At 41.5% G+C, this 23,498-nt stretch overlaps 2 protein-coding genes across 12 annotated transcripts in view; one reads left to right on the plus strand and one right to left on the minus strand.

Moving 5' to 3' along the window:
- Positions 1-2,400, minus strand: part of phactr2 (phosphatase and actin regulator 2) — a 57,325-nt gene extending 54,925 nt beyond the window's left edge. Inside the window, exon 1 of one of the 4 annotated variants that reach the window (XR_004571263.1) lies at positions 2,235-2,393. Coding sequence is in view for 2 of the 4 variants with exons in the window: in XM_034238042.1 (XP_034093933.1) it covers positions 2,235-2,370 (136 nt within the window). In the remaining 2 variants the exon portion in view is untranslated. Of the gene's footprint in view, positions 1-2,234 lie in introns of all 4 variants that reach the window. The other 3 variants (XR_004571264.1, XM_034238042.1, XM_034238045.1) reach the window with 3 other exon arrangements.
- A 2,292-nt stretch (positions 2,401-4,692) lies between these two features.
- LOC117560925 (pleckstrin homology domain-containing family A member 1-like) lies at positions 4,693-21,575 on the plus strand. Of its 8 annotated transcripts, none has more exons than XM_034238047.1 (16): positions 4,709-4,843; positions 6,372-6,471; positions 6,556-6,613; positions 9,037-9,263; positions 10,038-10,094; positions 10,225-10,270; positions 13,776-13,873; positions 14,296-14,427; positions 15,000-15,140; positions 15,622-15,690; positions 16,261-16,325; positions 16,466-16,529; positions 16,650-16,739; positions 17,812-17,885; positions 18,694-18,768; positions 19,738-21,575. In XM_034238047.1, the coding sequence occupies exons 4-16, from the start codon at positions 9,123-9,125 to the stop codon at positions 19,967-19,969; spliced, it is 1,284 nt and encodes a 427-aa protein (XP_034093938.1). In that variant the 5' UTR covers positions 4,709-4,843; positions 6,372-6,471; positions 6,556-6,613; positions 9,037-9,122; the 3' UTR covers positions 19,970-21,575. The 8 variants fall into 8 exon arrangements, 7 of the variants coding, with proteins under 7 accessions (XP_034093939.1, XP_034093938.1, XP_034093942.1 ...); XM_034238051.1 differs by lacking the exon at positions 19,738-21,575 and adding an exon at positions 19,337-19,626 and having other exon boundaries at positions 4,710-4,843; XM_034238049.1 differs by lacking the exon at positions 18,694-18,768 and having other exon boundaries at positions 4,710-4,843.
- The last annotated feature ends 1,923 nt before the right edge of the window (positions 21,576-23,498 follow it).

Below are 23,498 nucleotides of genomic sequence, written 5' to 3' on the forward strand. Positions count from 1 at the left end.
CTGAGGATTCATTGTTGGTGTAGTTTGCGGCTGAATGTTTACAAAGCCTGACAAAAAGTTATTTGTTTCTAACTTTTTGACCTACAGAAAAAACCCAACGTCAAAGATAAACTTAATACGTACATTGACACAAACTAGTACAAATAGGACACTGCATTTCTAACCACATAGAAGCTGCTTTTGGCTGCATTTTGAACTTCACAAGACTGCGAATTTGTTTATAATGTTGCACATGTTGTACTTGTATCCAGGATAATCACAGACCAGTGTGTTAACATTTCAGTTACTGGTTTTATGACAAATAAAATGACTTCACCTCAAATATAATCTCCATTCAACCCATTTTGTTGTGCGGGTGTAACAGTGATGATTTAGGTGGGTGTGTAAAAATAAAGGAGTGTACTTATACTTATACTTTTCGTCCAAACCACAGCACTGAGACTGCTCTTGTAAAGGTCTTTAATGACATCCACTTAAACACAGACAGTGGCAGAACTTCAGTGTTAGTATTATTAGATCTCAGTGCTGCGTTTGACACTGTTGACCACAGCATATTACTAGACCGACTGGAGAACTGGGTGGGACTTTCGGAAACAGTTCTGAATTGGTTTGAATCCTACTTAAAGGACAGAAACAACTTTGTTTCTATAGGTAAATACACATCTGAGTTGACAAATATGACATGTGGGGTTCCTCAAGGCTCCATCTTGGGGCCTCTTCTCTTTAACATCTACATGCTGGCTCAGATAATGAAGAACAACAAAATAAGTTACCATAGCTATGCAGATGACACACAAATTTACGTAACAATTTCACCAGAAGACTATGCTCCAATTCAAACACTGAGTAAGTGCATTGAACAAATCAATGACTGGATGTGTCAGAACTTTCTCCAATTAAACAAAGATAAAACTGAGGTAATGGTTTTTGGAGCCAAGGCAGAACGTATAAAAGTTAGCGCTGAGCTTCAGTCTGCAATGTTCAAAACAACAGATAAAGCCAGAAATCTAGGTGTAGTCATGGACTCTGACCTGAGTTTCAACAGTCACATTAAAACTGTTACTAAATCAGCCTACTATCACCTAAAGAATATATCTAGGATTAAAAGACTAATGTCACAGCAGGATTTGGAAAAACTTGTCCATGCTTTTATCTTCAATAGACTCGACTACTGCAATGGTGTCTTCACAGGTCTCACTAAAAAATCTATTAGGAAGCTGCAGCTAATTCAGAACGCTGCTGCTCGAGTCCTCACTGACACTAAGAAAGTGGATCACATCACTCCAGTTCTGAAGTCTTTACACTGGCTTCCTGTGTGTCAAAGAATAGATTTCAAAATACTGCTGCTGATTTATAAAGCACTGAATGGTTTAGGCCCAAAATACATTTCTGACCTCCTGCTAAATTATGAACCATCCAGATCTCTCAGGTCTTCAGGGACTGGTCAGCTTTCTGTCCCCAGAGTCAGAACTAAACATGGTAAAGCAGCGTTCAGTTATTATGCTCCAAATATCTGGAACAAACTCCCAGAACCTGCAGGTCCGCTGCAACTCTGACTACTTTTAAATCCAGGCTGAAGACTTTTCTTTTTGTCGCTGCTTTTAATTGAACTATTCATATCTTAGACTGCACTGTAACTTTTATCCATGTACTTTTTTCTTTTAATGTTTAATTGCACTGTAACTTTTATCCATGTATTTTTTCTTTTAATGTTTATTTTATTAGCTTTCTTTTTAATGACTGATTTTAAATGCCATTTTCTTAATCTCTTTCATTTTTTGTAAAGCACTTTGAATTGCCTTGTGTTGAAAAGTGCTATATAAATAAACTTGCCTTGCCTTGCCTTATGCAATTAATCATAGTTTTTTATGATGAACTTCAATAAAAAAGGAGAAAACACTTTGTCTGTAAATATTAATACAGACAAAGTTGAATGTGTCTTATTTGTGATATCGAAAAGTGAAATTGTGAAAGGAAGAGGAAAGTGTTTATGTGTGTGAGAGCAGGAAGCCACTCCGCTGCTGAATTAGTCATATAGAGATGCACTGCAGGAGCAACAAGTATAACTTGCTGCACCAAAAGAAACCAGTCATTATATACACCCAAAAAACCAAAATGATTTTAAATCTGAAGTCTCAGAAAATAGGTTGTAATTTAAAAAACAAACAGCATCATATGGTTAGATTTAGTTAAGACGGTTGGCTCTGTAGTTCAGTTTTTGTGATTTATCCTACCTGATCGAGCTCCTCGGAGCCTGAACAGCACTCTGGAGCGAAATCCTGAAGTGTCACTTAGGGAGCGAAACCTGGGAAGAGGCCACGGCACAGAAAAATGCTTCATCTCTGGGTGGGTGTCACCCTCCTCTTCCATGGTCTCCTCCTCTGTCAGCCTGCAGGACTGTGAAGCAGACTCACAGTGACAAGAAGACGAGACCAACCTCACTTGAACCTTATTTACATCAGCAGCAGCCTGCCAACAACTCCTCCTCCTCCTCCTCCTCCTCCACTCACTCAGTCAAACTTTTATTCTGCAGCTGACAAACGGACTGTGTGTGTGTGCGTGCGTGTGTGTGTGTGTGTTACTGCTTGTTTACAGCAAGGTGTCTGGTTGGTGAGTCGCCCTCTCTCCTCTTGGGTTGCTTGGCTCTACTAGATCTGGGTTTGTGTGTCTTTGCTTTATATACTGGTACATGTTCACACACTACACACAGTACTGATTAACTGACTTCATAATTAACTTAGTTTCTTTAAATAAATGCACTTTAATTGGATATGAATCATGTGTGGTCTGCTTCTTTTGTCCATCCTTGAGCCAGGGCGTGACAACAGGTTTGAAGTGTGATCTGACTACACAGTGGAAGGTGATAGTGGCTGCATGCCCATGATATGAGTGATGGCTGAACCTATTCTTTTAAAAATGATAAGTGTATATAATGCAATGCAGGATATTTGCAATAAACAAATAAAGCACTTAAAGGCTAACCTCACCTGTATGGATTTGCATCACTTCTCCCATTAGTGTCATTTTTGCTTTGCTTGCATGACAAATCTATTTCTTTAATACATCCTGGGCCTCTGATGCAGGTGTTTGAAATTGTCAAGGCATTATCTTTAGGAAGTGAGGACGCCTCCAGCTGTTGGCAACACAAAACAAAAACATTTTTGAAGTATTTAGATGCAGGGCCTTAACTCCTGGAACACCAGTGTTAAAAGAATGATCTTGTTATTATAGTTAGTCAAATGTGTGTTTGCTTAAAGGCAAGGCAAGGCAAGTTTATTTATATAGCACCTTTCAACACAAGGCAATTCAAAGTGCTTTACAAAAATGAAAGACATTAAGAGCATTAAGAAACATATCATAAAATGATATCTAAAAACACTAATTTAAAAGCAAAGATAAAAAGAAAAGATAATAAAAGTTACAGTGCTGTTTAAGATATGAATATATCAATTAAAAGCAGCGGCAAAAAGAAAAGTCTTCAGCCTGGATTTAAAATTCAGAGTTGCAGCGGACCTGCAGGTTTCTGGGAGTTTGTTCCAGATATTTGGAGCATAATAACTGAACGCTGCTTCTCCATGTTTAGTTCTGACTCTGGGGACAGAAAGCTGACCAGTCCCTGAAGACCTGAGAGATCTGGATGGTTCATAATTTAGCAGGAGGTCAGAAATGTATTTTGGGCCTAAACCATTCAATGCTTTATAAACCAGCAGCAGTATTTTTGAAATCTATTCTTTGACACACAGGAAGCCAGTGTAAAGACTTCAGAACAGGAGTGATGTGATCCACTTTCTTAGTGTTAGTGAGGACTCGATCAGCGGCGTTCTGAATCAGCTGCAGCTTTCTAATGGATTTTTTAGTGAGACCTGTGAAGACACCATTGCAGTAGTCGAGTCTACTGAAGATAAAAGAATGGACAAGTTTTTCCAAATCCTGCTGTGACATTAGTCTTTTAATCCTAGATATATTCTTTAGGTGATAGTAGGCTGATTTAGTAACAGTTTTAATGTGACTGTTGAAACTCAGGTCAGAGTCCATGACTACACCTAGATTTCTGGCTTTAAAGGGACATTTGATTTGTGAAGTGGCTTACCGATAGACAAACCAAAATGACTGCAGCTTTTAAACGTTGAATGTCGCTAAGTAAAGTCCCCACTCTATTATCCATATGTTGAGACTCAGTCTCAATATGCAAATTGCATATATAATATGCAAATTGAATATTCCAGACATTATCTGGAATATTGTCTGCTTACTGTAAGCAGACAATATTCCAGATAATGTCTAAGAATAAGCAGAATAATTAAATTAGTGCCAGTTTGTTATTATAATTATAACAGGCTGATTAGAGACATATCTAATTCAGTTAGAACAATTCTTCTTCTAGGACTATTTATTTAGTAATTGTTTTTTTTAATAATTTACTTGTAACGCGTCTTTGAGTACAAGGAAAAGCGCTAAATAAATGTTAGGTATTATTATTAATAGTTTTAAAAGTTTATGAATATTCCCCGAATAAGAATAAAGTATATTTGTTGGCTAATCATTATTGGCGATGTAAAGACTCAACATGTTAAAAAGTAGGGATTGAATTTGGGTTTAGTGTTATGATTTGAGTTTTTTCTAAACCCCTGGTTTTGGCCCTTACTACCAACCACATCTTCTATATTTGTTTAAACACCAGAGTGATCATCTTCACTATACACCATCTATGCTCGCCTCTCACCAGTAGCAGAAGCAGCAGCAGCAGCTCTGTCTGGATCAGTGGAGATGGGCTGAGGCAGAGACCCGACAACACCGAGACCAACACCCGCTGACTTCAGCAGTTACAGGAGGGAACACTCGGGTAAGATGACCCGTAATGTTTAACAAAAGTAGATAAACTAATACACATGGGTTCCGTGAAGCTAAACATGCCAGTTATATTTAACGGGACTAGCTAAGGCGAGTCTCCAACGGTAGCTAGGTTATCGTGTAAGACTAAACTTCTCAGCCAGTTAGCTAACGTATGGTTGGTAGCATGTGGCAGTTTTAAGTGACAAATGAATACCATTTTGAATGTTTTGTTTTACAAGTTTGAGACGTGAATAAACAGTAGTTGCTAACAACGAGCTAACCTGAACCGTGTTTCCCAGTTAACTTCAGGCCAGAGTCCCTGATGCTGCTAACACTAATGTTGTCAACGTGTTGTGGTATTCTGACGTTAGCTAGCTCAAACGTTAGCTATCTGTCATTCTAACGTAAAGTGTTATTTTAACGTTAAACTGCTCAGAATGTGGAAGCTCGTCGGTTTTAGGTAAAGGTGGAAGAAGTACTCAGATATTGTATTTGAGTAAAAATAGAAGTCCCAGAGTGTAGGAATACTCAGTTATAAGTAAAAGTCCTGCATTCAAAATTACTTGAGTAAAAGTATTAGCGTCAGAATATACTTAAAGTACCAACATTAAAAGTACTTATTATACAAATCGGTCCATTTCAGAATAATATATATTATGTGTTTTCATGTTAATCATTGATGCATTAAAGTGTTATCAAAGCTGGTAAAGGTGGAGCTAGTTTTAATGACTTTGTACACTTCAGGGTGATTGGGAATGTTACTCCAGTGTAACTAAAGTCGTTAAGTGTTGTTTATATTTCACAACATTAATCCATATATGTAAAGTAACTAAAAGTACACTTTTAAACTCTGAATGATAGTGGGATATAAGTACAAAGTAGTAAAACATTGAAATACTCAAGTAAAATACAAGTCTCTTAGAATTGTACTTAAGTGCAGAGTTTGAGTAAATCTACTTAGTTACTTTACACCACTGGTTTAAGGTCGTAATTCAAGAGTCAGTGCTACTAGTTAACCCTCTACTGAATATCTACATTTTGTGCAGCTCTTGAAATGAAAACCCCACAAGAGCATTTAGCTGTGATAAACAAGACCCCGCCTGACTGAGTAAATGAGGCCAAAAGCCTGTAAAACCTGCTTTAGAGAAAGACTCTAACCAACAATTACTTCTTTTTTTTTTAATGGAAATGACTTGTCCCACCATTCACCTGTAGAGTACCAATACATTAAGCTTATTAAGCTTACATGTATACCTCAGTGCTTAATCTCATAGAGAATGATTTCATTTGTCCTCAAACTAAATGCTTAGTTAGTACTACTTTACTGCACAATGAAATGTGATCTCGTTAACACCTAGATTAGTGATTTGTAAGTAGGCATTAAAACATTTAAGCTTCTCCTTCACATTTATTTCCAGCTGTTGTTTGGATTTGATGACACAGCAGTAGCCTTAAACCATGGAAATAAACTATTGACCCTCTGCTGGGAAACCCAGCTGGTCCCAACTGTTGTTTTATGACTTGTCTTGTGTGACCAGTTGGCCGGCATGTGATGTGGACTAAGCCTTGCAGTAAATGTAAAGACTCGGACTGAGCTTATCTTTGCTGTCTCATGGTTCTGACTCTGCATACTTTCAGGTATTACTTGTTACAGTATTTCTTGCATCATAAAGGAAGTGCTGGTCTTTTTTTAATTTATTTTTTTATCCTTTATTTATCCAGGAATGTCCCATTGAGATACAAGATCTCTTCTTCCAGGGAGTCCTTTAACCTCCCACTTGTGAGCACACAGAATGAGTTCATTTGTACATTACTAACCTGGCAATGATCTGTTTTTAAAGTATCCTGGTTATGTGCTTGAGCATTCAGACATCATATCATGGCTTCAGAAACCAAGATATGACTACTCAAATAGAAACTAGGATAGTGTGGATTTGTCCTCAACATAATGGATAGATAACACAAGTAATACATCTATAAAAAGCCAATAGCCGCATTCACACCGCAGTACTTTTCCCACTTTAGTTCCGAAATGTCACGTTCACACCAAAAAGAGCCGGAACTCAAATTAGTTCATCAGAACCTTTTTACCCCCTTTTCCGTCCCTGATAGAGAGCAGGTACTTTCGTGGGAGAAAAAGCTTCCTATTGGCTCGGCGGATTGCAAACCACGCCCCCCGTAAAACTCCAAAAAAGTTTTGTGAAGCCGCCATTTTATTATCCTTGCATTAGCATTATTAGCATTAGCTCAGCGCACAAACGCAGAGAGACTAACTTATGGCAACACAAAAGAAAACATGGGAGATGAGGAGGTGTCGGCGTTCTGGCGATTTACTCGGAAGGCTTCAGTAGAAGCTGCTGGGAGTCCCAGCAGCTTCTACTGAAGCCAATCCCCAACTCCGGGGACTTCCGGCCGGGGACTTCGGGTGGCAGTATACGCCGTGAAGTTGTTTGCGGCCTGCCAGTAAACCCAAAAGCAGCTTAAGAAGAAGAAGTGACGTCAGCGGCTTCATTTGACTAATCCCCCCTCAGGAACTTATTCCGGTGTGAACGCGATCTGTATTTAGTCCTCATGAACTAAATAGTTCTCATGAGAACTAAATAGTTCTCATGAGAACTATTTAGTTCATGAGAACTAAATAGTTCTCATGAACTAAGTTCTCATGAACCTTTGTGGGAAAAGTACTGCGGTGTGAATGCGCCTAAAGTAAGATTTCTATGCATTTGTATTGTCAATTTGTCTTTTAACTTCGCATGAATGGGGATAAGATTGCAAAGACAATTCCAAAATAGTCGTGAACTTCATGCAGTCATGTCAATCAGCCAGCTACCAAACTGAGTTTATTCCTTAACTGCTGAGGTAACTATGCCTTTATAGAGAAGACAATGATTGACTAACCCCTGCATAATGTTGTCAACTTACATATACATTTGGGTTACAACTTCATAAATCCAATATTAGTATACTTAGTATACATGTTTTCCCACACTTTGAAGGTAGCCCACCAACATATTTGTTTAATTGAATTAAAAGCAGTAGGGAACAGGGTTGCCTTTCACCTTGTTAGGATTTTGTTTTGCATTATCTCTAACATCTATTCTGCCTCACTGAAATGCATGGGCATGCATGCAGATTAACTTGTGCACATCACCTCATTTACAGGATCACTAAACTCTCCACAGAGACGTCTCTCACGGTCACATAACAATCACTGTTTGTGTGGAGCTCAGATAGTCTCCTCTGACAGAGTTGCTCTCTTCTCGTGCCTGTGATGACTCGGTAGATGCAGGGACTAACTGAGATGCTCTCAGCTCAGAGTCCATGCACAACAACCAGGCCTTTTGTCCCTGCTTTGCCCCCATCCGCCCACACAGTGCTCATAATGTCCTGGAGAAAGAGCGTCTTTATCTTTGCTTTCCAAAGACTCATCTCAATCACATATTTTAGGCTGGGTCCAAAAAAGACAGCAGTTTAAACAGTCTAATGCGACAATATGGGCACAGTAATGCTGCACCCACCCACACAGGGTTTGACATTGACATGAGTGCCTTCACACACGTAGGCCCAAACAGATGAACTATAATCATTTACTTTTTTGCTTATTTTCAGAGAGCTGTAGGTTTCAGGGATGTGTCAGGTTAAATATTGCACATTCTTTCCTGCGTGGCTCGTGAGGGGGTTTGAGTTGTTTCTTTGTGTCAAACATGGCTGAGCTTAGTGGCGTATATATATTTTTTCGACTCTGCTCAATTGGGTGCTCAGCTGTGGAGGGAGGGAGGGCGAGAGGGAGGGGATAGAAGGGGCTGGCTAGAGGCTTGCCAAATCGGATGAGAGAGCAGTTGGGAGGAGATAGCCCAGAAAGTGAGAGAGGAGAGGACTGCAAAAAAAAAGAAAGAGCAAGCCAGGGTGGGTGGAGATGTGAGTAACAGTGTTTAGGGGAGGGAAAAGAGGGACCACGGCGGGAGCAAAAGAGGAGAGAGAGTGGGTGAGGCTGATATAAGAGGATAAAGGCGGGGTTGTGGTTTGTGTCACATGATCCTCTGGCAGGCTGCAGCCCAGTGAGCTCCAGGTGGCAGAGATACAGCAGATACAGAGAGAGAGAGAGAGCAGGTCACACTAGCAAAGCCTCTCCACAAAGACAACTGCAATTCTTCTTTTCCCCTCGTGACACATCTCTCCTTCCACTCTTTCTCTGTCCTTCAGGACTTCTTCCCGGTCCCGCTTCCCCCCCCCCCCCCTATCCTCTCCAATCCCGGCCCCCGCAGGCCAGGGAATGTCCCGGCAGCGAGATGCCTTACACGGACCGACAGAACCGCACCTGTGGCTTCCTGGACATCGAAGAGAGCGAGAGCAGTGGCAAGTTCCTGCGGCGATACTTCATACTGGACACGCAGCAGGGGAGCTTGGTGTGGTTCATGGACAACCCTCAGGTAACTACACGGGGCGGTGTTAGCTTAGCTCTTAGCTTTATGTTGGAGAGCAAATCCCAAAAATAACGGCACAGGCCAAATAAACAACAATTGTAAAACTTACAGGCAACTGCATCCCAGCTAACGTTAGTGAACAGTGTGGATGATTAGCTCTCATGCGATGTAGAGTAACTGCAGGCCACTTCTAGCTAAACTGTCATCATTCATTATGAACACAAAACTAAGTACAGGCTGAATGTTTCCATTTCCAGACAGTCATACATGAATGGGAGAGTTTGTACAATTATGTAATTCTAGCTGATGGCATTAAGACCTATATTACAGGCATGGGAGTAGGTCAGGGCTAGTAGTGTATTTGTGTTTTAGCTGTTTACAGTTATTACAGTGTGACTGTCCTGTTGGCGTGTACATCATGCTGGTTTAGAGATGCTGTGTTTTTTCAAGTGCTCTGTTGTATGAAGTATTCATAAATCATGTAGTGCAAGAGCCATTTTAAATAATTCAGCAAGTCTCTTTCTTTTTATAGATTGAAAAAGCTTAAATTTTAATGATTTTAAATCTGGATCCTGTAGTTTCAGAAGCACAGAAAGAAACGATCATGGAGTAAATGTCATAGTTATATATACTTGTGCTTTAATATTGATGTCCTCTGCAGTATTTGATTACACTCTCCAAACAAATAATATGATTCACAACTAAAGCTGCTGGTAATTAGCTAGTTTTAGCTTTCAGTTTATTTATTTTCACACAGTATATTGTTCTTTTTCCCCACAGAACCTGCCTGTTGGCTCAGAGTGTGTTGGCTCCCTTAAACTCACCTACATCTCTAAGGTGAGAATACATTTTTACCACTGAAGTGCAACTGACGATACCATGATACGGTTATGCATGAATTATTACTCATTGACAGTATTTGGTTTTACTGAGTAAACTGACAAATGTGTTCTTTGTCCTCCTTTAGGTCAGCGACGCCACTAAGCTGAGGCCTAAGGCAGAATTCTGCTTCGGTAAGAAAACACTGATCATCACAGTCTTTCTATCTGTCTTTAATCTTTCAGCATTCGGCGCGTTCACACCCGAGTACTTTCCCTTTTAGTTCCGATAGTTCTTGGGATTCTGCGTTCACACCAAAAAGAGAACTTGGTTCATGAGAACTTTCCCCCCCCCTATCAGTGCCTGCTAGAGAGGTGGTACTTTCCTGGGGAGAAAAAAGTTCCAATTTCCGATTGGCTGGGCGAATTGCAAACCACGCCCCGTAAAACTCTGAAAAATGTTGTGAAGCCGTCATTGTATTTGCTGGCATTAGCATTATTAGCATTAGCCCAGCGCACCAACGGAGAGAGATTAACTTATGGCAACACAAAAAAAAAACATGGGAGCGGTGGAGATGAGGCGGTGTCGGCGCTTCTGGCGATTTACTCGGAAGGCTTCAGTAGAAGCTGCTGGGAGTCCCAGCAGCTTCTACTGAAGCCAGTCCCCGACTCCGGGTGGCAGTATACGCCGTGAAGTTGTTTGTAGCCTGCCAGTAAACCCAAAGCAGAAGAAGTGACGTCTGCGGCTTCATTTGGGTGATCTTCCCTCAGGGACTTATTCTGGTGTGAACGCGATTGGCTCTTGTTACATGGGGGAACTAAGTGCTGGGAACTAAGTGCTGGGAACTAAGTGCTGGGAACTAAGTGCTGGGAACTAAGTGCTGGGAACTAAGTCCGGCAAAGTACTTGGTGTGAAAGCGGCTCTTGGGAACACTCATTTGGGTCAAATGATATACCTTATAAAGAAAGATTTCACTGGTTTCTCTTACAGTCGAATTCCTTTAACATTTACATTAGGAGTAGCTAATGTGTTTTGGAAAATATGCTTGACATTATGAGTCATATTAAGCAGTGAATCAACTTTTTCTAATAAACTTGTTTGGAACTTGCCTGCAGTGCGTTGCTAACAGCAGCAGTGGTGGTGTGATTTATCACATGTTGACTAAGCTAAGTACACCTAATATAACCTAAGGGAGAAATGTTTACTGTCCTTCCTCAACCTCTAAGCCCTTTTCAGCCCTGCTCTCTACAAACTCTCTCCACCATTGACCAGGCAGCCTACACCATCTGTTTAGCCAACACACAAAGATGCTGGAGGCTGCAGCAGCTAGTGATCCGTGTTAGGTTCAACTATTTTAGTAATGCTTTTGGATTACTTAACCTTAAACAACCTGATGCGTCTCTTGGATTATGTCTTTAAATCTGAAGCCCAGCAATTGGACATTTCTCCATCCATATGTTGCTGCAGAGGAGCCTTTCGAAAGCATGTTGAATTCATTCCCCCCCCCAATAACATATGGATTTTTCTTAATCAGTGTTTCCGCCAGACCAGGGCTGAGAGGGCGTCCACCCCGAGCGGGGGGGGGGGGGAGGGTTTCAGGGCGTTCCGAGCTGAATAAGGGCGTCAAATGACGGCAAGATGCCCACCTGGCGGAAATGCTGTTCTAAATCGTTGTTGTTTTCATTGGCTTGTGGTCCATTATATCTTGTTATACCAATAGCCTTTGAGGTACATTACAACCGAGTAATGTTGATGCATGCAAATATGATACCTTGGATGGGTTTTGCTTGAAAATATCTAGTTTTTGAATGTCTGTTGTGAATATTTTGCAACAAAGATAGTTTGTCTTTACATTTGTCCAAACCTTCTTATCCTTTGTGGTCAAAACCAGAATGTAAATAGAATCCATTCCCAGGTCATTTAGCAGTGCACCTCCAATCCCTGTCATTGTTTACCAGCCCCTCTCCTCCTCTTCCATCTGCTTCTATAGCAGGAAGCAGTGTGATGAGCGACCGAGTCTGGCTCTGTGTGCGCACCAGTTGCCTTGTTGAGGTTTGGACAGGATGCCTGCATCCTAATCGGAACCTGATTCTGAGATGTATGAAGTTATTTTTAAACAGCCGTTTGTATGCCACATGTTTTGGTAATATCTACGAACTCTGGTGCTCCCCCTCCTCCTGCATCGAGCAACAAGAAACATAGAGCGGTGAAGTATTTAGCGACGTCCAAGTTAGTCAGACGTCACACGTACAGATGTTTTTACAGTAAGGAATAGTGACTTGATTGAAGTCTGGGATGATGATGGTTATGGGTCTGTTCCTTTTGTGTGGGGAGAGACATCAAAGCGGAGCGTCGTGTGAACTTTGCTGCTTGGCTGCGTTTCTCAGCAGCACACATTGTTTTCTCATGTCTAACTATGAGTCAGATCTGATACCCTCCCAGATTGTTCTTCCCATTGCTCAATAGACCACCACACTTTAGCTCTTCCAAACATACAAAGAACACATTTGAAGTCAAAATGAATCTGCAGACAGATTATTTTACATTGAAGTGGAAAAGAAGATGTCTTGCGTGTGTCTAAAAGCTGGACAAAAAGACCCAGAACAAGGAAGAATGATCCTCATTGTGCCACAGAGTTTTGAGCTCCCTTAGCCTTCTGCAGCTCGCCCCCCGCCAGATTTAGCAGTCCAGCTTCAATGTAATTCATTCCCGTGGTGTCAAAGAGAAATAGAAGAGACACAAGCAGGGATTGAGCTGCAGATTTATAGAAGAGAGAGAGAGAGAGAGACTTGAGTTCTTTCAGCTCCTAAATCCTGATCCATAGCTAATCAGCATTTGGCGCAAACATGTATTTTGTGATTGAAAAGGACATTTTCTCATGTTCACATGGGTGTGAAAATGTGTGAGAATATGTAATGGTTGGTTGCCATGGGCTTTTTTTCCCTCTGTCTTGGTTGGAAGAGGGAAGGTGGTGGCAGACTGAAGCAGCTGGGTCATCCTCCCAGGGTTCTTATGGCCATTAAAAACCTGGAAAGTCATGGAAATTCAAAATGCAAATTCCAGGCCTTGGAAAAGTTATGGAAAACAATATTTTTCCCAAAGTTTTGGAAAAGTCATGGAAATGTAACTGAAGTTGCATCAAATATAACTTATGTTATCTAATCGCCGAAATAGTAATACTATAACGATAATAAATACGGTATCGTAATGAAACGTAAAATGGTATTTTGCCGGTGAGAGATTTGAGTTGCTTTAGCGTGTAGAAGCTAGTAAGCCTACTATTTGATTTGTTTTAGATAGGACCAACATGTTTCATATGCAGACCTTATTTTCCTGTTCCATTTGAAAATAAACCATTTTCAGTGGTACCGCTGAGAACGAGTTATTTTTTTGGTCATGGAAAATTAGGTAAAGGTCATGGAGAAGTCATGGGTGAAAAAGTGTGTGAACCCTGTCCTCCACATGAGGGAGTGCTGCTAGTGTATGGGAGAGTCCCTTGGCCCAGTTATTGTTCACTTCCAGAGAAATCTGTGGCTGCTGACTCCCCAGCAATTAGTCAGCACCCACTTCATGCTACTCCTGTACCGTGTATTTCCTTGTGATTCTGATGATGAAGTGTCCGGAATGAAGTCTGATTGTGTCTCAATATACTTTCACTATCTTTATTGTTCCCACTGCTCTTTTTTTATGATCCATTAGTCATCAATGCTGGGATGAGGAAGTTCTTCCTGCAGGCCAACGACCAGCAGGACCTTGTGGACTGGGTTGAAGCTCTCAATAAAGCCACCAAAATCACTGTAAGACAAACACACACCTACACACACACCGACACACAGCTTACAGAGCAGAGAAGCATAAGACACCCCTCTCCTGAGTCAGCTCCACTGATCTGTTCATGTTATCACTCAGAGAAACTTTCATTCCTTCCTCTTCTGTAGAATTGAGCAGACTGTCAAGAAACTAGATATGAGTGAGTCAGAGCGTGACTAACAGGATGCTGTATTGTTGTACTGAGTGCTGGGATAAAGGACTTTTTCCATTGTTCTCCATGAGGCATAACAGAAAGGAAATTGATATTAAATGTGGTAAAGGCACACTGTTTTTCAACTATAGAGGAAACGATTTATTCTATTCTACATCTGAATTCCACAAGTTGGTCAAAATGCATGTGTTCAATAAATAACTGTCACCAAACCTCTGATGTGTGTGTTTTCCTAAGGTGCCAAAGTCGTCTGATGGGCAGCAGAATGCAGAGAACCTCAAGTCTTTGCCGGACGTCGTAGGGCCCAAGAAACAAGTCTCCTATCGGACAGAGATCATTGCAGGAGTCCCCATTGTCACCCAGACACAGGTAAACACGACACACAGGTACACCACAAGCTGTATTGACATGAATGCAGAATGTACTCGATTCAAAGATTTTAAACTTACAAGGAAACACAACAGTTACCAAATAAAGGCAGAACACTTCATATAGATTTTAATATAATATTGCTCTAAATAAAAGTAAGAGAATATAACTTTAGCCAAACACATTTGACTTTTTAAAATGTCATTCAACTATTAAAGCTATAGATTAGGCAAATATTTAGATTATTGATAAGTCATTAATCAAGCTAAATTCCCAGTTCAAAATGTTAGAATGAGCAGATTTTTTATAACAAACACTGAATATTGGTTTATGACGGTCTGTATGACAAATATTTTAAATGATCACCTTGATCTCTTAGAAAATGTTTTTCATTTTCACACATTTCTGTAATATAAATATTTACTTTTACTTTAAATTAGTCTGACATTGATTGAAGCTTTGTGGTCGTACAGTCCACGCCCTCAGACTGCGCAAAATCTGTGCTGGTGTTTTCATTTTGTATTTTGTTGGAACTAACAATTACAATCTTTCCGCTGTCCTTCACCCTGAAGCATGACAGAGGTGACGGTGCCGACAAAGCGGAGCGTGAGTCCATGCATCGCTCTCACAGCCAGCTGCCGTACTTCCTGGGCAGGCCGACTCAGGAACACACCGTCATAAAGTCCGGCTTCTGCGTCAAGCAGGGAGCGGTGGTGAGTTCACTTTGTTTCACACGGCCTGCTGGTATCGCTCAGAGATGTTTATGGTCACTCTTAAACATCTTTTGGCTGCAGCACTGGCGGCATAAAGTGCAACAAAGCACTGCATTTAGCAAACTTCAACATGGACACGCAAAGCAATTTATGATAAATATCATTGTTTCAATTAAAGTCACATAAACAAGAAGATGTATCACCTATATGTTGGAAGGATATTTAGGTCTTATGACTTGCGGAATGTCAGATGATGAGATTTCGGTTTGTTTATTGTAAAGAACAGCCTAAAGAAATGAAGCCACTGTGATAAATCATCCTCCTCTTTATGTATTTCGGCATTGTAAAATGTGTCTAGGACTAGATTATAACTAGAATGAAATTAGTGCTTATATTCTTGTAGCAATTTGGAAAATGTGGCATATTGTTTGCTTTGAAAATATGCAAAATGTCTGAATATCTTTTCCTTTTTTTTCTCCAGATGAGGAACTGGAAAAGGCGGTATTTCCTCCTGGAGGAAAACTCAATGAGTTACTTCAAGTCAGATTTGGTAATTAACTTTGATTAAGTGTTGTTTAGCCTTAGGGAATGTTTGTATTGATGATGAATGAGGTTATGGATGCACCCCCACAGTCTGAGGCAGAGTAACAGCAAACACACAGACCTGCGTTCCAACATGTTTTATCTGCAGCCTGTGGAATTCAATGCTTTCACTTCACATGTCCGATCATGCCTTGTTCCCCACGGCCTTTCTCACACACACACACACACACACACACACACACACACACACACACACACACATACACACACACGCTCTGTCCTCAGGATGATACCGCACATCCCTACCCTGTCCTTGTCTGGGTCTGCCCTTATTTGACAGCTCTATCCGTTGACTTGGCTATCAACAGGCCCCTAGGACATAGACTCTCTGTCTGCTGTATGAAAGAAAACAAAGTTACAACCATTAGTATACAGTATGTTACTTTTAAAGCAGTTCAAGGTCTTCTGTCCAAATGAAACAAGAACAATCTCAGCAAGAATTTCTGATATACTTGCAAATGGTGATATGTAACATTTGGTTTCTTTTTCTAATGCACTCTTGTTGTCCTTCCTTCAGGAGAAAGAACCTCTGAGAATGATCCCACTGAAGGAAGTTCACAAAGTCCAGGAGTGCAAACAGAGGTATGTAACGTGTCCCAGCATTCTCCCATCGTACATCAGAAAAGCCTTTTGTCCAGGGGGACGGTGTTTACCTCTCCTGACTCAGATAGAGATATAGATGAGAGAAATATGATTTGACTTGTTTCCCACTTTTGTTGCAGCGATATTATGATGAGAGATAATCTGTTTGAAGTCGTCACGACATCAAGGACGTTTTACATACAGGTAGGATGCTTTCTTTCAGCTCCAAGGAATGTCCGCTTGATTCTCACTCAAACCCTGGGATTGCTCTCTTGCTCTTCTCTCTCTGTCACTCACTATTCTTTTCTGTTATGTCTCCACCAGGCGGACAGTCCAGAGGACATGCACAGCTGGATCAAGGCCGTCTCAGGGGCCATCGTGGCCCAGCGGGGGCCCGGGAGGTCGGCTGCTACAGTATGTATTTTTGCAGTACACTATAAAACAGGGTCACCGTCATATGGGCTCAGACTTCATGACTTCAGACTTGATCATCATCTAGTGGTCCAAAGAGTCGAGTCAGGACTGTTGCCATGACTTGTTTGTGTTGTTACACTCATGTCAATGATTGATTACTGTTTGCAGTTTCTTGCTCTCATAAGATCTCACACAGCTGCAGAGAATCTCCTTTTTGACCTCATCTCAAACTCATGCGAAGAAGCAGATACTTTGTTCCAGATGAGTTCCCCCCGTGAGTTTATTGACGTATCTCCAATATATTTAGCCCAGCAGTTGCGGCTGTGAAAAGATGAATCGAGCTTAATTGTGCTCACAGCCATACAGGTACATTTTCTACCAGGCCCTAAGAAAATGATTATATGTATTAATAGATCTTTTTAATGAGCTATTTTCAAGGTCTTTACCTTGAACTTGAAACAGCCTTTCCGGCATTTGCCTCACCTCTACGCAATACCCAACAGCCAAATACAGATTTAGCTTTTTGGCCGTGTTGTTCTTTTCTCACTCACTAATTGACAAATACCAGGAAATAACGGGGGAGAGAGACGTTGCGTGTTTTGGGCCTGAGCCCCTGAGCCACCATGCCCCCGGCCCGCATACAGATTTATTTTTACTGAAGTAAGTCATGAGTAGGCCATAAATGTTGAATGACTACTGTACTTACTGTACCATAGAATGTGTGTGGGAACTCTCCCTGAGTTGTAGAGCCACATAATGAGCTCCATCAGCCTGAGAGCGGCAGCCCGAGCTGAGCAGGAGGACGTTAAGCAGATCCACATCCTGACTGCAGAGGAGAGCGTGTCCTCTGCCGTCCTCTGGCTGTCAATTTCTCTACAGTCCCCTCTTTCTTCCCTCCTGTGTCTCTCTCTCTCTCTTCTGCTTGTTTTACTCTCACCCCCATGTTCCTCTCTCTCTCTCTCTCTCTCCCTCTTCTGTACTTTTCTCCTCCTCACGTTCTCTCCACCTGCTCCTCTCCCTGTGGGCAGACAGCCCATCTGCTCTAATACTGCTTTGCACTGTGTTGTTGCAGATGCGGCAGGCCAGACGGCTGTCGAACCCCTGTATACAGAGGTATACGTCTCGAATCGGGGAGTGCAGCAGCACGTATGTCAGCTCGTCTAAATCCCCCCCCCCCCCTTAAGCTATAAGTTGACCTTTTTTTAATACTGTTTTCCACTCACTGGCTGGCCCCTCTGCGGTTGTCGATATTATAAAAGCAGATCAGATCTGACGGCACATCTGATGCTCTGATAACCCAACAAGCGCTCCTCCCTTCACGCCCTTGTTCTCGCTGCTTCTCTCATCCACCCCTCCTCCTCCTCCTCCTCCTCCTCCTCCTCCTCCTCCTCCTCCTCCTCCTCCTCCTCCTCCTCCTTTGCTTTCCTTTTACTTTTTGCCGCACCGTCACTTTAAGCTGAGCTCAAACTTTGAGCCTATTTCCCTCCGTGCACTCAGACAGTTCCTATTTTAAAGGAAAATCTTGTTTCAGGAGTTTTTTGACTTGAGGTGAGCTTGATTTATCTTCCCTCACATGTGATGACATTCTCCACAAGCAGGGCCAACTGAAATCAAGCGAACCTCAAGTTAAGGAAATGCAATGAAGTCATATTTGTACTCTTTTAACAGCTGAGATATGACGAACTAACCTCGGAGAGACCTGCAGTCACTGCCACCTTCCCTTCCTCCTTTATAGCTTTACCTGCACAGCTTCCACCTGTCTTCACTGTTATTGATGATGCTTCGAGTAAAGAAAATAAGAATATACATGAATTCATATACAACCCATACTGCATGACCTACCTGACCAGCTTAGCTATGATGTGTGAAGCCTGTTTCTGTGTCTTTGTGACTGGGTCCATGAGTCTCTCACACCTTCTGTTTCTCTCCCCCTCATGCTCTGTTGTCTCTGCAGTCTGCTGCAGCTGTGTACCTGTCTTAGATGTGTGACATCCTGCTTGTCTCTCCTCCTCCCTCCTGTTCGCTGCCTGTATGTTTCTTTCTCTTTCTGATATACACCATAGTCTTTTACCTTCTGTGTGCTCAGTGTTTTTTAACAGTTTGAAATGAGGACTCAACAATGCCCAAGTCACAAACTAATGTTTTTTTTTATAGAACTCTGTTGATTTACATGTGAATATGTTGATGTGTGAAAGTTGTTTGGGCTTATTATCTGATCTGACGACTTAATAGCCCCTAAAACTTAGTATAAGCTTGATCTCTGACCTTTGAAATCAGCACAAAGCATCTCTTAAATATCTGTGAGTCTCCATAGTCCCTAAGATTGTTAGATATCCTTGTGCTAGGAAATGTATTCTTACATTTTGTGATGCTTAAGTGGTACTTTGTGGATTTGCTCACCATTTTCGCAAACCTTCAAAGTCACAGTGCTGCTGTGGTTGAAACTACAAATGTGGATCTTATTAGTTATATTTGGGTCTTGATGCTTTATAGTTGGGATGTTTTTTCTAACCAACAATAACACCAACTTCTCAGTGCCATCCCTCTCTGCTTTTGGGACTACTTTCTTTTTCCTATGCTTCTGTTTTCTTTTACAGAGATTGAAATCGGACAATGAAAAGCTGTGAAATAATGAGCAACAACCAACAGCTGCTTTCTAAGGCACTCTGCTCCTCCACTTCAACCTGTTGAGACTACCAAACTAAAACACTACTCCCACTATTCCTGCTACCTCAACTGCTACTACTACTACTACTACTACTACTACTACTACTGCTACTACCACCATCTCTACTCTCTAGCAATGCTCCATTCTTCAGCATCTTCAACCTTCAGTACCAACTCTGCTTAACCTGCGTCAGGCTCCACATGCCGGTGCTAATTCCAAGTCTGTAACTTTCGGTTTCTCCATTAAACTCCACAGGATTCCACGTTGCTTACTAACACCCACTGTCTTTGTTCCTGCTCTCTCTGTGTCCTCTTGCTGTGTCTGCTGCAGGAGCACGGCCGTTCCACTTTCTACCGCAGCCCCGCGGGCCCCCCCGCCCCTCGCTCGCCCATATCTGCCATGCCACCATGCTACCCAGAGTGGGGGGCTGCTGTCCCGTGCGGTCCACGCTCGCAGCCTGGCGTGGGACAGCGAGCACTTCATGAGTCTGCTGCCACGGCCCAGTCACAGCCGCACGCCAGCGCGCCTGTCCCTGCAGGAGAAACCGCGCCTGGCAAAGTGACCCCCCCACCCACCTGAGATCACCATCAATCACCCGAGGGAGTCACCGTGGCGACGGCGGAGCAGCTTCGAGCCCCACATGCCTGAACCGCCCCTGGACCTGGATGACGCCGACCTGCCGGTGAGCGAGGTCTGAGACGCTGCACTGGACATTTTGAAACTTGCTTTTCAGGTGGATGCTGACAGCGATTTAAAAAAAGGAAACCGTGTGAGACTGGTAAAAAAAAAAATGGGAAGACGTTGGCGGACAATTTATAATGTCACAAACTTCCTCCGTCAGTGTGCTAAAGAAAGAAGTTAGGTCACCACTGAACTGCCAAAGAAGACGACCCAGTTTCACCCCCCCCTTCCTGCTTTCCCAATTACAATGGTGTATTTACAAGATGATGTTGTCAAACAAAACCACACATTTGAGTTATTTTGTGCCGATTAGAATTCAATGACAGAGCTTCATTTGAACCTGTACAGGTGAAGTGATGTGACGGAGGATTTTTGTAAACCACTTTGTGCCAAGAAAATAAGGGAAATGTCATGGTCGCAAACTATTTCCTTTATCCTAGAGAGCAACGGTGTTCAAACTGAGGAATGGATATTCATCACCTCCTATATACTGATTAAGAGTGTGTAGTCCATTCATACACTCACATTGTAACCCTGGATTTCACTTCCAATGTTGGCCGGCAATAGAGATATGGTTTAAACCTGAGTCTGAGATTGAATGTAATATTTCAATTTCAAAGATTTTGGACTCTTCTAGGACAAGATGCAAACATTGTAGGTATTCAACATAAGCCATTGTGTAGTAATAATTACGAAGAACAAGTAGCTCACATGTAAATCTAGTTTCTACAGTTGATCAGTTATTGTTATTTTCAAAGCTAAAACAGTACATGCATCACTTCAGTTCAGAACCAGCATCTTTTGCAAGCTAGATTCACGCATACCAGACTTTGTGAAGCTCGAGGACGCGGGAGGCAAACAAGACATACAAGGAGTACGCTTGTAAGCATTTTGTAATTCTCATAGTAATAAAAACTTCAACAATAGGGCTCTGTCAGATATAGGTAAGGTTCCTTACAGATAATAACTGTCTACCGGCATGGCGTCTAACCTGCAGTCCATCGTTTGAAGATGAGTATTAACACCATGCAAACTATTTGGTTCAGTTAAACGGACAAAAACCTTTAAGCTCAGACTCTTCCGTTGCATGTTAACTTTTTAATGATTCCTCAGATTGTCTTTCTGTTTTTTAGTTTTTATTAATGGCGGCTCTGTGTGTTGTGTGTTTGCAGAATAGAGCTGTGTGAAGCAGATTTATTTTTTATATGCTCTAGATGTTTCCTAATCTAATGCTGTGTCCCTTTTTTGCCAACCCAGCAGCAGGCAGCTGCCTTATGGTTTAATTTAAGGATGTTTCACTGTAGTCCTGTTAAATAATACACACTAACCTTTTTTTGTTAAGTGCCTGCTTAATTTCAGACCAACCTAGTCAAGCTGTTCCACCCCATTTCAGTCTGGTGTAATCGGTTTGAATTGTCTCTATTTATTATGTGGATGACTTGAAAGAAATAAACACTGAAAATGTGCTCAGGTTTCCTGGAGAAACATTCTGTGTTTTGCTTTGATATATCCACACAGCACAATTAGTCTGAGGGTAAAGTCAGCTGTAGGAAATCAAAACAATATTTGGGGTAACTCTTCAAGGCTTCTTCTGCCCTCTTGTGGCGAGAGAATATCTTCACTCTGGTTCTTCCATTTACTGCTGCACAAGTCATCAGTTATACATGATTTACTCACACAATGACTGAGTTATCAGTGATATAACATATCCTCTTGGAAAACACCTGCAACAAGCACAGAAGCACATATGTATTCATTTCTAGAAATTAAATTAGGAGAAATTAGTTTTTTGTAAGCATATACTATATTTGTACTAATACCAAACAAATAATCGAATAAATGATACATTCATTTAACCGTTAAAACTGATAAGTGCCCAATCAGTTCACAAATGTTTTATGATCAAATGATCACAAGATGATTCCCCTGAAAGCTGAATAAATATAATATTGAGTTGCAAGTATCAATCTGAAAACAAATGTTTTTCTTTGCATGTACATAGTGTGAATGAACTAAATATTTACTTATTTTCAGAAGCATTCCTGAAGCAAAAATAGCCCCTGCAAATGTTATTATGGTATTGATTATTCAACTTTTATTGCAGGGTTGTATGTTTTTGTTTTAAAAAAATCTTAATTTGCACTAAAGCTAAGTACAATATTCCTCTTTGAGTCAGAGGAGTTGATCTGTCGAACTTTTATTTTTTATTTAACTAGATAAAAGCATTGAGATAGAATCTCATTTGCAATGCTGACCTGGTCAAGAAGTATAAAGTCATACGAAATGAAGTAACTCACAAGTGTACTCTACTTGAGTTAATATACTCAATCACTGCACAAAGTATGCATTTCCTGGACACTGATGAATTAGACATGTTTGTCTGCCTATCATTCATCAGCTCCTAATGAGGTGCTATGCAGCCTCTGGCTTTATAGCTGCAGTATGTGAAAGATTTACAGAGTGAGGTCATACAGCAACACTGAATATGTAAAGCCTCTTTAATCTGTCAGATAACCAGCGGCGACACGTTCTGGGCTGCAGTCTGAGAGTGCAGCGTGATGGGGATCCTGCATTTGAAGGCACCAGAGGGTTGATAAGTGTGATGTCAAGTGTTTTCACAGAAAGATTTGAAAACAACATGGCTTGGTGTGTTTCGTCAGGAAGCTAGTTGTCTTTACCTCATTCTCCTCATATATTATCTCAGCTCCTTATTGGAGGATGCAACACTTTGGTGTGGCTTCGACGTGGAAGCGAAGCCCCATTTGGAATCTCAGGGGGCCGACTCACAGCCAGAGACATCACTGCAGACTGGAGAGATCACACAGACCTCAGTGGAGTCCATCATTGGTTAAAATCTAGCCTTGTTTGGAGAATGATGAGGTTGTTTTCATCTGACGATTTTCCCACCACTTCTCGCCCTACATCCTTATGCTCTACAAGATTGCAGCATAATGGTTCTGGAGATGCTGCAAGGTCTATACTCTATACTTATTCTTTTTTTAGATGGGTCAACAGTGTGTGTCGTAATTTTGGTGCTCTGAAAACAATTAGTCAACCTGGAATTCTGGGAAACAAGTTAAACGTGGTACATTTTCTCTGTTTCCTGTTCAAGGAAGTCCCGTCTTTAAGATGACTTGCCCTTTATCCCGTTATGGCCCCCGCTTTAAATTGCCTTTAGATAGAGAGGCTTGTGTTACCCATGAGCTCTGGTGCACCGCAGGGAGCCTCAATTCTCTCCATTTTAAGGCAATGCATCTGAGAGGTGCTCCCCTGCCAGTCATTCCAACCTTTAGACATTAAACCTCTTGCCTGCACTCATCACAGTATATTGAGGCGGTTTATGACACTGATGTCATTGCCTCTTTTTAACTGGATTCCTTACAGTTCACAGCAGACGTCTAAAACAGAGA

Source organism: Gymnodraco acuticeps, unplaced genomic scaffold, assembly GCF_902827175.1.
Source record: "Gymnodraco acuticeps unplaced genomic scaffold, fGymAcu1.1, whole genome shotgun sequence".
NCBI classification, from domain to species: Eukaryota; Metazoa; Chordata; class Actinopteri; order Perciformes; family Bathydraconidae; genus Gymnodraco; species Gymnodraco acuticeps.